The sequence below is a fragment of the Artemia franciscana genome, chromosome 19 (genome assembly GCF_032884065.1).
Source record: "Artemia franciscana chromosome 19, ASM3288406v1, whole genome shotgun sequence".
NCBI classification, from domain to species: Eukaryota; Metazoa; Arthropoda; class Branchiopoda; order Anostraca; family Artemiidae; genus Artemia; species Artemia franciscana.
In genome coordinates, this window is record NC_088881.1 from 10,983,690 (window position 1) to 10,999,289 (window position 15,600).

Consider the following 15,600-nt stretch of genomic DNA (forward strand, 5'->3'; position numbering starts at 1 on the left):
CTCATTTTTTGTCAATGATGCTCTCTTCGGGAACTCTACCTTTAGTTTGTATACCAACCCGAGCTACTGAAACACAAACGTCTCTTATCGATGATATTTTTTCGTCACTAGATGTCTTGCATAATTTGGTGCCGGTTAGTGATATTTCTGATCATTTTCCAGCTATTTCCTGTTCAATGCTGATCAAGCGCAGCGTATAACATCACCATCTCATCTCCCATTTTTCCGTTATGGTGAGACTGAGCTAAGTCTACTTAATTCTCGTCTGGCTGATGTACCATGGGGTAGTTTGGCTTCTGATTCAGATTTTAACCACTCTTTTGGTTCCTTTTCTGATTTAGTTAAAGAAGGAATCCTGGAAACTTACAATCGGGGTCCAGCGCCCCATACTTCGAAAAGGATAGCACCACTGAATCCATGGATGACTTCAGGTCACCATTAAGGCTGGAAAAGGAAAAATTATTTGTGGAAGCTTTACAAGGCTTCACCATCTTTAGCTCATCACAAATGATTCAAGGCCTATAGGAGTATATTTAATTCTCTTCGTCACAAGGCAAAGTCTCAGTGTTATTATAGGAAATTTTCTAAATGTGGGAAGGACGTTAGGAAGACATGGTATTTAATTAATTCAGTTCTTAGACCTACTCCCCCTCTGCCTTCAGCTCCTTCAATGCTGATAATCGATGGTAAAACCGTCCTAGGAGTGTTACATGTTCTGTTACATGTTCTGGAGTGTGAACATGTACATGTTCAGCTACAGTCTACCTCTTATTTTGCTAACATAGGAAAGGTAACTGCTTCCTCTGCAACTTCTCGTTGCTATTTCAGAGCCTTTCTTTGACCCTCATTTTTGAATTCGATGGTCTTGAATTCGGTTTCTGAACTTGAGGTAGCTCGTATCGTGAATGCTCTTAAAGGATCATCCTCTTCAGGACCAGTCAAAATTCCTACAAGGGTTATCCGTGCAATTCTGCCTACTATTCAGTCACCACTGACTAAGCTCGTCAATCTGTCTTTCGAGAAAGGTTTTTTTCCTGAATCTCTCAAGTGAGCTAAGGTTATAGTACCCTATAAAGGTGGTTCTCGGAGTGATCCTGCTAATTATAGGCCAATTTCTCTCCTATCTGTTTTCAGCAAAATTTTCAAGAAGGCTATGCTATCCAGGCTTCTTAGTTTTCTGGATGCAAAGGATTTTTGAATGATTTCCAGTTTGGATTCAGAGGGAGTCACACTACGGAGCATGCTTGCGCAGCTTTATCAAATTTCATTCATTTGGCAATAGATTCTGGTCATATCCCGGCAGCTTTATTTTTGAATGTTCGTAAAGCTTTTGATTCCTTGACTCATCGGATTCTTCTTTGGAAACTATCGCATATTGGTACAAGATCAAACGCTTATTTTTTGTTAGATTCATATGTCTCTGGTAGACTTATTTCAATTGATCCACTTTTCTGGAGCCCTTCTGAAGTATATTATGGCGTCCCACAGGGATCTGTTCTTGGTCCCATTTTATTTTTGATTTATGCTAATGATCTGATTTCGGCTGTAAAAACACCAGGCCTCTGGCATGTTGCAAGCTGTGTGAGCCTGATGCTCAGTCGTGTTCCAATACTTCTTCTAATGAAGATTTTCTTGTTGCTTTTGCTGATGATACCACACTTGGGACATTTGGGAAGACGGAATGTGATATCAAGTCTAACCCTGTGGCAATATTCGAGAGAGTTATATCATGGTTTAATGCCAATTACTTGGTCTTGAATGTTGGTAAATCACAGTTTCTTATTTTTTCTCGAATTGGTATAGCTTTCCCTCAGCTTACACATCTTCAGGTGTCACAAGGGTCTTGTGTCACAAATGTCTTGGTATCCTGCTTGATGCGAATCTTTCATTCAGAAACCATGTAGCCATGATTAGGGTTAAGGTCTCACGGAGTTTGGGTATCATTCGAAAACTTAGACACACATTTCCTGGATCTATTCTGAAACTTCTTTTTTTTCTGTCTTGTCCAGTCATATGTTTCTTATTGCTCCATTGCATGGATGTCTACTTTTCCGTCTACGCTCCGGTCACTTTCCGTCATGTATAATAAAGCAGAGCGTCTGGTTATGGACACCAACCATTTTTCACCAACACCGTTCTTAATTCTACGGTCTATTTACATTATTTCTTGTGCTTCTTTTGTCTTTGATCAGCTTCACGGCAATCTTCCAAAATCTCTTCGGAAAACTCCTATGTTTATTTCTGATTCAGCTCCACATAGCCTTCGTTCTTCAAATAATATCCACATTCCGCCTACCAAAACTATTCGATCAGATTTCAATCCCCACATTGCTTGTCAACAGGTTTAGAATTCGCTACCTTCTTCAGTGCAGAAATACCACTCGTTTGGGACTTTTAAAAGGAGTTTTAAGGATCATTTAATAAAGAATCAAATAGATTATTTTTTTTTCCTCTGAAGAGTTGATGGCCCCTGTGTTTTGTTATTGGTGTTTGGTTTTGCTCTCTGAATTTTGCTCCCAGGCCTCAGGTATGTTCTCTATGTTTTTTCTTCCTTCTAGTTGTTGCTTATATTGTATTCCCCATAAGTATATTGCCTGTGAACTGCTATATGTGATTGCCTATATTGAATTTATTGCTTTTATGATAATTGTTTTTTTTTCTTATCCCCCTTGTATCCCTGGCCATGGAGCCTTTCGAGAGGAATTATGTGTATTGTAATTTGATTTTGAATTGTATTTTGTATTGTCTTCTGTTTAATATTAATAAACTTCTCTCTCCTTCTCTCTCTCTCTCTCTCTCTCTCTCTCTCTCTCTCTCTCTCTCTCTCTCTCTCTCTCTCTCTCTCTCTCTCTCTCTCATCTAAAATGCTTTCAGATAATTAAAGTTGAGTGGGTGGAAGTACTCCTCATGTACCCTACACGTTTCTTTGTTTTTTTTTTGTTTTAATGTTAGTCACACTTTCCTTAAAAAAAATTTAATTTAAAAAATTGTTCAGCGTTATCCAAGGACTAATCGTAATTGATGAAGAAGTATGATGGAATGTAGCCTCTTCAATTTATTGAATAAAAAAAAACAAGTTTTTTCAACTGAAAGTAAGGAGCGACATTAAAACTTAAAACGAATAGAAATTACCCCGTATATGAAAGGGGCTGCTCCTTATTCAACGCCCTGCTCTTTGCACTAAAGTTTGACTCTTTCTCTCAACTCTACTTTTTAATGTCGCTCCTTACTTTCAGTTAAAAAAACTTGTTTTTCTTATTTAATTTCTGAACGTTTTTTAGTTAATCCATGTTTTGATTTCGGCTCTCCGCAGATGAATAATTAAAGCGAAATTTGTATATTTATTTATTTGGCTAAATGGCTTTCCCATAGTTTTTATCGAATTATTTTGCGAAAAAAGGAGGGGAAGGAGGCCCAGTTGCTCTCTAATTTTTGGGTACTTAAAAAGGCAACTAGAACTTTTAGTTTTTACGAACGTTTTCATTAGTAAAAGATATACGTAACTTACGAATTAGCTTGCGTAACAAACTTCTATGTTCGTATGGTTTTATTACGTATATGAGAAGGTTTGCCCACTCGTCAATACCTCGTCAATAACTCTGCATTAAAGCTTAAATTTTGTCCCCTGAATCACAAAGGCTGTAGAATAAATAGTTGAAATTACTAAAAATCCTTTAGCGTAAAGAGTGAGGTATTAGGAGGAGGTGAACCCCTTATATGCGTAATATTTTCTGTTCGTTTAAGTTTTAATGCTACTCCATACTTCCAGTTGAAAAATTTGTTTTCATATTTATTTTCTCATTGTTTTTTTAAATAATGCTAGAAAATGCTGCGCCCCCTTTATGGAAATCTTCTTCCCCCATGACAAATTCCTCCATTGAAAATTTCTCCCACATATCCCCCTCTTCTTAACTCTCCCCCCCCCTCCCAACCAAAAAATCCCCCTGAAAACGTCTCTACATTTCCCAATAACCATTAATATATGCAAACACTGGTCAAAATTTACAACTTGCAGCCCCTCCCACGGGGACTGTGGGGGAGTAAGGCGTCCCCAAAGACATATTTATAAGGTTTTTCGACTATGCTGAATAAAATGGCTATCTCAGAATTTAGATCTGACTACTTTGGGAAAAAAATGAGCGTGGGAGGGGGCCTAGGTGCCCTCCGATTTATTTGGTCACTTAAAAGGGCATTAAAACTTTTCATTTCCGTTCGAATGAGCCCTCTCGCAAAATTCTAGGACCACTGGGTCGATACGATCACCCCTGGGAAAAAAAACAAACAAATAAACACGCATCCGTGATTTGTCTTCTGGCGAAACTTACAAAATTCCACATTTTTGTAGAGAGGATCTTGGAACTTGTACAATAGGGTTCTCTGATACGCTGAATCTGATGGTGTGATTTTCATTAAGTTTCTATGACGTTTAGGGGGTGTTTCTCCCTATTTTCCTAAATAAGGCAAATTTTCTCAGGCTCGTAACTTTTGATGGGTAAGACTAAACTTGATGAAACCTATATATTTAAAATCAGCATTAAAATGCGATTCTTTTGATGTAACTATTGGTATCAAAATTCCATTTTTTAGAGTTTTGGTTACTATTGAGCCGGGTCGCTCCTTACTAAAGTTCGTTACCACGAACTGTTTGATTCAATTTGTTGATTTTAAGTTTCACTTTCTTTATTAAAGATTGGTCCCCTTATCTTTAAAATAATCATTTTACTATATACAAAAAATGCGGTGACTAAAATCACATAATTTATGTTTTGGAACATTTGCAACTTAGCTCAGTGCACTGCAGACTATACATGAATGAAACCTTAATGCTAGTATGCAGTCAAAAAATAATTTTAGAACAAAACCAAAAATTAGTTAGAGTTATCAGGGATTTACAACAAGGTTGCCAAAGCACACGTTCCTTCTATTCTAAGATCTGAGGACTATTTATTTTTTCTGAATGTCTGTCGAAATCGAAAAACTTCAAATATGTGGAGTCATAAATGCCATCATTCTTGTTTAGGTAAGACAGAAATGGAACTTGTTAGAATGGAGAGGAACGTGACAGCCTTAGGTCACTTAACGTAACAACGAGTTTATAGCCGTTGTCAGGGACAGAGGCACAAGTTTTCGATAGTAGAAAGTTGGATTTGGTACTTATCTTGGTTAAGAGGGCTGAATTTGAAAGTCAAAAACGTATACATTAGTTCTTGAAAGAGAACATGAATCATTAGGCTCTAGCTTGTTACAAGTTAAAAAGCATAACTATGAACATCAATTGTTATGGTAATGGCGTTGCTGCAAAACCATCGTTAAACTCACATTTAACGAACATCGTTTAAATAGCTTCTTTTTTTTCCACTTTTTTCTCGTAATATTGTCCCTTTCACTGATAAAGCAGGCCGAGGAACTAAAGGATTAAAAGGATTAAAGGATTAAAATCCGCGCCAAGAATCATCTGGCAAGTATTAAATTTTATTTTTGACTACTGAAAGCTGTATGTCAAAAGAATTTTGTCAGCATTTTATGTGCAGTTTGTCAAGAAACACGAAAAAAAAAAAAAATATTAATGCATACACAGGATCCAAACCAGTTTTTCGGAACTTTTGGTTCTTATGGTTTAACAAAATATAAACAAACTTTTCTTCCATTAGATAAAAATGAGACCCTTTTTTAAAGCAATAATACAAATTTATATATATTATTGTTGAGGATGAGTTCGAATAAGGAAAAAACTGCTTTCTTTATTCATAAAGTAATTAAAACTCTGACCCTTAACGAAAGTGTGTTTTTAGACAATCATCCAGCATTAAGGAAAAAACGGCCAAATATTTATCAAAACGTTTTTATGAACTCAATTTGAACTATTCAACCATTGCATCGAGTTAGCAGTAGTAACACAATCATATTGCTAAGTATTATAAGGAATATTTATTCATTAATTATTTTTAGAATATAGGCTAGTCCCACCATTCATTTCATGGGTTTGCAGAGATCTTAGCTAAGCGTAAACCTATGTGTGATTCTTAAGTGGCTTTCACACCTTGTACGTGATTTTCTATGGTAAGTGTTTAAGTTAGGGTAGTTACAACATTTCATGCTTAAACAGGTTCTGCCAAACTTGGTCAATGTGAAATTTTTTGTACCATCATAAATCATTATGTAAAATTATGGCAATCATAAGCAAATAATAAGCGAGCATAAGCAAACTAGTAAAAACTTGAAAATTTGGAGTGAAGTTTCAGTCCTTTTAAGTGATTAAATTTGGACCAAAAACTAAACTTAAAAATCTGAATTACCTTTCTTTTAAAGTAAAAACAATATAACATGTTACCTATCTGTGATGACAGAGTAGTCTTAAGTTTACTTTTGTGTTTGTTACGCAGTTGTTATGTTTCTTTCATTTTTATGTACCATGTTTTGTTAAGTGGTAGTAAAATCTCGAAAATTTGGTGCGAAGTTTCAATCCTTTTTAGTGATTAAATTTGGACCAAAAACTAAACTTAAAAATCTGAATTACCTTTCTTTTAAAGTAAAAAACGATATAAAATGTTACCTATCTGTGATGACAGAGTAGTCTTAATTTTACTTTTGTGTTTGTTATGCAGTTGTTATGTTTCTTTCATTTTTATGTACCATGTTTTGTTAAGTGGTAGTAAAATCTCGAAAATTTGGTGCGAAGTTTCAATCCTTTTTATTGATTAAATTTGGACCAAAAACTAAACTTAAAAATCTGAATTACCTTTCTTTTAAAGTAAAAAACGATATAAAATGTTACCTATCTGTGATGACAGAGTAGTCTTAATTTTACTTTTGTGTTTGTTATGCAGTTGTTATGTTTCTTTCATTTTTATGTACCATGTTTTGTTAAGTGGTAGTAAAATCTCGAAAATTTGGTGCGAAGTTTCAATCCTTTTTAGTGATCAAATTTGGACCAAAAACTAAACTTAAAAATCTGAATTACCTTTCTTTTAAAGTAAAAAACGATATAACATGTTACCTATCTGTGATGACAGAGTAGTCTCAATTTTACTTTTGTGTTTGTTACGCAGTTGTTATGTTTCTTTCATTTTTATGTACCATGTTTTGTTAAGTGGTAGTAAAATCTCGAAAATTTTGTGCGAAGTTTCAATCCTTTTTAGTGATTAAATTTGGACCAAAAACTAAACTTAAAAATCTGAATTACCTTTCTTTTAAAGTAAAAAACGATATAACATGTTACCTATCTGTGATGACAGAGTAGTCTTAATTTTACTTTTGTGTTTGTTATGCAGTTGTTATGTTTCTTTCATTTTTATGTATCATGTTTTGTTAAGTGTGATATTGTCATGTGCAATTATTTTGTGTCCTTTTTTTTGGCCATGGCGCAAAGCAGCTTTTGTTGCAAAAAATATCTATATCTGCATTCATCTCTACCCCCAAAGAATAACCAGATTGCCTCTCGCTGATTTTAAAAAATAGATTCCTCCCCAGTATTTCGTGAAATGGCACCCCTTGTTATAATGAAGGAATTTCCCGGTTAAAAATTAATAATAATTAACCTAGAATAATGATTTCAGCATATTCATCATTCGATTTTGTAATTCTAGCATTAACATCATAGCTATAAAGATATACATAGCAAACACAAACCTTTTGGAGGGAAAACTTTTAAAGCCTAGTAGTCTTATATCTTGAAAAATTATTTGGGAATGTATTTTAAAATGGGCAGGATGAGACATACGACACGTGTTGGATGAAATTACTGCAGGATTTTGGTTTAAATTCTCTCATGTTTATTTGCTGATTTTAAAATTGCTAAAATGAAACGAAATCTGCATTTTTACATGTTAAGACGCCTTGTACTGGTGTTAATTTATAACTGGTAATAGAACAGTTCGTGGTAACGAACTGTATTTAAGGAGCGACTCGTCCAAATGGTTATATAAAAGCTAAAAACGGAATTCATAAAAAAAAAGTTTTTATACTTATTCCAAATGTATAAAACTCATTAAGTTTTTTTGTTACCATCTAATGCTACATGCCTGAAAAAATTTGCATGATTTTCGAAAATAGGGAAAAAATATCTCCAAAAAGCCAATTGAGATTTGATCAGATTTTTTTAATATGTTTAAGGCTCAGAATTAGAAATAGAATTAAGGCATTCAAGAAGTTATTTGTTAGCAAACTTATCAAATTTTAGTTCAATGAAATTAACGAATGGCAAAATAGAACATTTCAAACACAAATAAAATGAGCACTCTCAATATATAATAAATGGATCATGATAAAAATTATTTAAAGTTTTTTGATTTGATAAAAAAAAATATACTACTATCTGTATGACAGCACGATTTTTATTCCCAATAGCAATATTGCTTAAAAGAAAATTAAGTCTCGTATTTAATTTTTTTTGTCGATTCCAAATAATAAACTTTATTTTATTTCTGAAAAGAGCTTGAGGTTAAAGTTAATAGGCTGTTACAAAGCCTAAGAACCAAGCAAACAAATTTTCTTCCAAAGTCTGTAATTTTGTTCGTGAGGTTCACTTGTGGGTTAAGGCTTTGTATTTCCTAACCCATATCCTATTTTACCACCCTTGAACCCGATCTCTTTGGTCTAATAGAACATAAACCTTGAGCCAAACCCTGAAGCAACCCTTGTGCAGTTAGGTGTTGTTACAAGATTAAATAAAATAAAAACGTTTTTTTCCGACTAAAAGAAAGGAGCAATGTGAAAACCAAAAATGAACAGATTAACCTGTATGTGAGGAGGCTATCCCCTCCTTAGGCCCTTGTTCCTTGCGTTGATGTTCGACTTTTTGTTACAATTCCGTAAGAAAGACTGCTCAAACACAAGGACCGTTGGGTTTATACGGGACATGTTTTTTTAAAGAAGTTTATTACTTTAATGTAAAGAATGAGGGATTGAAGAGGGGGCAGACTCCCTCTTCAATAGAATAAAATAGTTTCTACTCGTTTTAAGTCTTGACATTACTTCTCACTTTCAGTTTGAATATTTTTGTTCTATTATTAAAATAAAAAAACAGAAGTTCAAAAGAAGAGACATAAACAACCTGATTGTGCTTAATTAATTAGTTTTTACAATTATTTAATAATTTAATTGGATAATTATATAGACAGACGGTAAATTTTTCCCTTTTTCTATCACGATGAACGTTTGTTCTAAAATATTCCTTCAAATGACGCAAGGCTCTGGACGAAGCAATCACCTCCTCTCTGAACTAACCTGAATGTCTCAAGGAAATTCGAAAAAACTGGCTTAAAAGGAGATTTTGAGATTTCAGACCCTTCTCCCGTAAAAAAAAGTGAATTGAACCCTCCCTTACAGTTGGTGAGCAGCTAGACAACGCTGTAAATACATTAATTAAATCTCGAACTAACAGCTCATTAAAATGACTGTATATCATAGTCAACGTAAAAGCATCGACTTACTGAAGGCGAACATGTTTTCTTTATTTTTGGTCCAGCTAATCTTTTGGCTTACACTGGTCTTCATCAAACAGTTCTTGGTAACGAACTATAAGTATGGAGCGACCCGGCTCAATGGCAACTGAAACTCTAAAAAGTAGAATTTTCATATCAATAGACCCATCAAAAGAAGAGGATTTTTGGTGCTGATTTCAAATATGTAGGGTTCATCAAAATTCTCTTTCATCCATCACAAGTTACGAGCCTTAACAAATGTGTCCTATTTTCTAAAAAGGGAGGAACTCCCTCTAAAAGTCGTAGAATCTTAATGAAAATCACTCTGTCAGATTCAGCGTATCAGAGAACTTCACTATAGAGGTTTCAAGCTCTTATATGCAAAAATGTGGAATTTTGTATTTTTTGCAGGAAGAAAGATCACGGTAAAAAAAAGGTAAAGGATACGGCATTAGACTTTACAGTCCGTACCGGCGGTGCTGATCTCCGTTTCTTGACCCTTCAGCCAGGAAGTGCAATGGGGGGTTGGGGGCCAGGATGTGTGTTTATTTGTTTTTTTTCCAGGGGTGATCATATCGACCCAGTGGTCCTAACATATTGCAAGAAGGACTCATTAAAACGAAAATTAGAAGCTATAGAGCCCTTATTAAGTGACCAAAAAATTGAAGAGCAACTAGGCCCCCTCCTACGCTCACTTTTTTCCTCAAATCACCCGATCAAAATTTTGAAATAGCCATTTTGTTCAATGTAGTTGAAAAATCTAATAACTATGTCTTTGAGGATGACTTAATCCCCCACACAGCCCCCACAGCCCCCGAGAGAGGGTTACAAGCTATGAATTTTACCCCTTGTTTATATTAAATAAAAAAACTTTTTCTTATCTGAAAGTAAGGACCGGCATTAAAACTTAAAACGAACAGAAAACATTTCATATATGAAAGCAGCTGTCCTCTCCTCAGTGCCTCGCTATTTATGCTAAAGTTTTTTATTGTTCTAAAAAGCAGATTTGTGAAAAAGAGTCATTTTTGAAAAAGAGTCAAAAAGAAATTACTACGTTTATAAGGATCTTAGCCCCTCTTAATTACCTCGCTCTTTACGCTAAGGTTTTTTAGTACTTTCGAAAGAGCTATTTATTCTAATTTAACCCTTTGTGATTGAGGGATGATTCCTAAAGAATTGGAAGAAAATTTGAATTTTAGAGTAAAGAGTAGATATTGACGAGAGGGCAATCCCCCTTAAATACGTAATAGTTTCTGTTCGTCTTAAATTTTAATATTGCTTCATACTTTCAGTTGAAAAAACTAGTTTTTTCATTTAATCTAAAATAGAAAGTCTTAACGCCAAAAGTGCAACCAGCACCCCATTATCCCTTTACGATTTTGGTTCAAGATTTTAAGACAGCTGTTTTAATCATAACTATCAATAGTTCCCATAAGTATACCTGTGGAGCCGACATTACCCACATTACAGATTTACAGATTTATTTTAGTATAAAATGCAGCTATGTCTAGTCTTGTTTCGCCGACCAACCGGAAGCTCTTAGGATTGGCTCGCTAGGCCAAGGTTCCGGGAATTTCGCACAAGTATACTCTGGAAATGACACGTGTATCTGAGTAAATCGAAACCAGCATTTGCCACCGCCTTTTCAAATTATGCTTAGAATTTCGGGAACGGCTTTGGGAATTAAGTCAAACTTCCAGGAAGTGTTATGGGAGGAGTGGGTCAAGTTGTTCCTACCAATATTTGACTTGGGAAGGGGACAGAAGTAAATTGAAAGACACTGTGTGAGTCAGACCACCGAGATAGCATATATGCATTGTCTTGGAAACAGTTAGGGGGGATGGAGTTAAAGTTTCCAGATACTGTTAGAAATTGAAAGAGAGGAGGTGGAAAGTCGAATTCAAATACTGTGTTTGGGAAGAGGGAAGTTGGTAAAGAATTTCCATTTACGATTTATAAAAAGATTTCAGCACTTTAAGCTTTTCTGGGACTTTTAATCTATGCATAGTTTAGTGGTAAGATGGATCAGCATTTGTTCTCACGAAGCATTTGCTCAACCTGAGGTCAGAGGCAGTGTGCAGGGGTACAATGTACAGGCCCCCTAAATCCGTCTTGAACCAGCAAAATCTGTGTTTTCTTGACCCAGGGACCGAACCATAAGAGTTCTGAGTCAGTCATACATGCAGGGTCTGCATGGCTCTCTATTCCAAGTATAAAATTCATATTTAAGCCCAGGGACTGTTGGGTCGTGCAATTCCTAAAGGCGTATCTATTTGGACCTTTACGAAGTTTTAACAAAATGACTTTCTCAAATTTTTGCCCCGACTGATTTGGAGGTTTCGGAGGGGTAGGGTATTAAAAAAGACATGAAAGAATTGCTGGTTGCCCTACAATCACTGCCTTATGCTGAAATTACAGTACATACGTGTACTATGATCTTCCGTTTCTAATTAAATGAACCCCCTGCAACTTTCTTTTCCAGTAGAAGTGGTCAAAAAACAACAGGGAGGCATGTGAATCTTGATTTGGACAGCAATAAAGCCTCTAATAAAGAAAGTGAATTGGTTTTCAATTTTTCATGTCACCCCACCCGTTTTACTTCTTATTAAAAAATGTTGGTCATAGGTTTACATTTCCCGTCTGAGATATCTACTACTGGATTTAAACTTAATCAGTGTTTATTTATTTGAAAAGCCTGCTTCAATTTTAAGTTGTAAAATAAAACTTGTATGTCCTAGTATGCACTGGAAGGAGAGGGAGATCCCTCTTCCAATATTGACATAAAATAGAAATAGTTATCTGAATTTGTAATGTAATTCGTTTCTTACTCTATTGTCCACAATGTAAACACCATTGAAAGCCGTTTAAAGATTGGTATAGTTTTCCAATTCCCTATCTACCTGATTGTGTTCTCCAAATTGAATAAAGCAAGTCAAATAAGTTTTATTCTTGTTATAAAACAGGTTACATAAAGTCAATCTTTTGATTCTCACATTAACCGTTTACAGGTCCGCCAGTAGATGTCGGTATCACTTTGTTTATTGTCAGTATCAGCTCCATGTCTGAAGTTGGAATGGTGAGTTGTTTTATTATCATTAGTTATTATTATTATTAAACTGATTTTATATTTCCTTACTATTACTTCTTGTTTAATGTACTATCTATTGTGTAGCTTATAATTGGCATATTTTCTATTTATTCGTGAAACAAACTGATAGCGAGTTTGCCCAGCTAGAATCATGACTGCAAACAATGCTTCAGGGTGACTTTGAAAAGTGCCAACCCCTTTACCCCAAGGAAGAATTATCTGAGTAAACAACATAGCATTCCATCAGATTTCGGTTAATGAGCAGCTGTTCTGGGGGCCCATTTGTTTTAACAGATTTTTGGGGCTGATTACCCTTTTTGTTGTTATTTAGTGTGGATTGACTCCTCATCTCTCAGCTTTTCGGTTGATGGTGTTAATATAAAATGAACCATAGTTAATGGGTATGGGAATATATTACTGGGCGTTGAGTAGATTATATTCTCTTCTGCAGAGTAATTTGAGTGGGGAATACATTGGAGTTAAATCCCCGTAGCTACAATTTCAGGGGCCGTTCTCCTTAATCTATACATGCTTTCCCCATAATAATCTCATTGTCCTTTATGAGATGTTTTAGGAGAATCGTACTGCGATTAAAGTTATTTTTAAATCTTGCATTTTAAAATTTAGTCATTCCTTAAATAGCCCTTGAGCAACCATAAGTCAAGAGAGGCAAAAACGTGTCTATATAAGCTAAGTTTGGGTTGGAGTGGGCATTTGGGATGTCTTACAGGCCCAAGTGCCCTTTGATCAAAAAGATTGTAATTTTTTGCATTACTCTGATGGTGCAAAATTTCTAGCTTTTGTGAATGTGTACCTTATATTTTCAGATTTGGAAGTTTTTATTAGTATAATAGCCTTAGATTACAAGCAGAAATTTCAGAATTCTTTAAAAGCTAACTCTGGAGAAAATCAAAGTCAATTTGGGAACTATATACTTTTTTGTTTTTATTTTGATATTGGAATTCTATACAGAAATATTAACCCCAGATTAGTGCTGAACTCATGACGCTTAAATACCGACTATGGTGTGAGATTTAAACATTTACCAATATTCCTCGTGTAGTATTACAACGAAAAGAAAACAATCATCTTTGTTTTGTTTTTGACTATAATCTATTAAAGAGTGAGCCACGACCAACAGATCCGATGGACGGCTTACCCGGCGAGTAGTAAGAACTAATGACAATTGGTCTAAAGCCAGGTTCCAAATATATCTTTGGCTTGAATAGATTTTATAGAAAAGAAATAATCCATTGCTGATTTTGCTTAAAAATATGCTATCCAATTTCTATTACTCATCGTTATTTCTTTGGGATATTGTCTGTTTTGGATAATCAAACAGTTCGTGGTAACGAACTGTAGTAAGGAGCGACCCGGCTAAATAGTAAACGAAACTCTAAAAAACGGAATTTCGATGCTAAAAGATATATTAAAAGAATTGGATTTTTATGCTAATTTTAAATATATAAGTTTCATCAAATTTAGTCTTTGTCATCAAAAGTTACGAGCCTGAGAAAATTTGCCTTATTTTGGAAAATAGGGGTTAACACCCCCTAAAAGTCATAAGATCTTAACGAAAATTGCACCATCGCATTCAGCGTATCATAGAACCCTATAGAAAAAATTTCAAGGTCCAATCTACAAAAATAATCTTAAGTAATTTCAACCTCAAGTATTCCAATCAAATTCCAGTCTTAAGTAATTTCAACTATTTATTCTACGGCCTTTCTGATTCAGGGGTCATTCTTAAAGAATTGGGACAAAACAAGATTTAGTGTGAAGAGCTAGGTATTAACGAGGGGACCAACCCCCTCATATATATATATATATATATATATATATATATATATATATATATATATATATATATATATATATATATATATATATATATATATATATATAAATATATATATATATATATATATATATATACATATATATATATATATATATATATATATATATATATATATATATATATATATATATATATATATATAATCAAAAATATAGGAATATAAAAGTTTGTTACGTAAGTTAATTCTTAAGTTACGTATTTTTTTTTACTATAAAAACGTTCGTTAAAAATTAAAAGATCTAGTTGCCTTTTTAAGTAACCGAAAAATTGGAGGGCAACTAGACCTCCTTCCCTACCCCTTATTTCTCAAAATCGTCTGATCAAAACTAAGAGAAAGCCATTTAGCCAAAAAAAGAATTAATATGAAAAATTTCGTTTTAATAATTTATGTACGGAGAGCCAAAATCAGACATGCATTAATTCAAAAACTTTCCGAAATTAAATAAAAAAAAAACAGTTTTTTGAAATGAAAATAAGGAGCGACATTAAAACTTAAAACGAACAGAAATTACTCCGTATATGAAAGGGGCTTTTCCTCCTCGACACCCCGCTCCTTGCGCTAAAGTTTGATTCTTTCTCGCAACTCTACTTTTTAAAACAATAAAAAACTTGTTTTGTATTTAATAGTATATTAGAATGGATCCTTTAATTTATCGTCTTCCTTTAATTTTCTTCAGCCGCTGTTGTGTTTTTCTTCCCCATTGGTTCTTTCGCTTATCTTTTAAACGGTATCGCCTGTAGTAGCTCTTGATGCTTGGTCTTATAATAATAATAATTTATTTCTTACCCACAAAAACACTATAAAAGTATTAAAATGTCGAGTAAAAACAATGAAATACACACAAAAAATGGAAAATATACAAAAAACGAAAAATAATAACTATAGAAATTTTTTTTACACTAAATAAACCCAAAAAATAAAACAAACACACACACACGCACAAAAAAACGAACTATAGAGAAAAAAACATTAAATGCAAACAAGAAATAAAATTCACAAAAAAACAAAAACAAAAAAACAACAAGAAAAACAAAAGAAAAAGCTATAGAGCTCCTCTAAATCAACGCTGTAAAAGATATTGTCATCCGAGTCATTTTGACAATTGACTAGACGAGGGCCTAAACTTTTTTCTGAAATGGACTTTTAATTCTGGCAATAGTTTCTGCAAGTTACCTAAATCCTTCCGTCTTGAGATAACCTGCAACATAACACCATAGTTGAAATCTTC

The 15,600-nt window shown here is 34.1% G+C and overlaps 1 protein-coding gene across 6 annotated transcripts in view; it reads left to right on the plus strand.

The window, feature by feature from the left end:
* The window catches only part of LOC136039284 (gamma-aminobutyric acid receptor subunit beta-like), a 191,217-nt gene that overhangs the window by 93,390 nt on the left and 82,227 nt on the right, over positions 1-15,600 (plus strand). For all 6 annotated transcript variants that reach the window (XM_065722867.1, XM_065722866.1, XM_065722870.1 and 3 more), the window contains one exon: positions 12,431-12,498. In XM_065722867.1, coding sequence (XP_065578939.1) covers positions 12,431-12,498 — 68 coding nt within the window. The remainder of the gene's footprint in view (positions 1-12,430; positions 12,499-15,600) is intronic.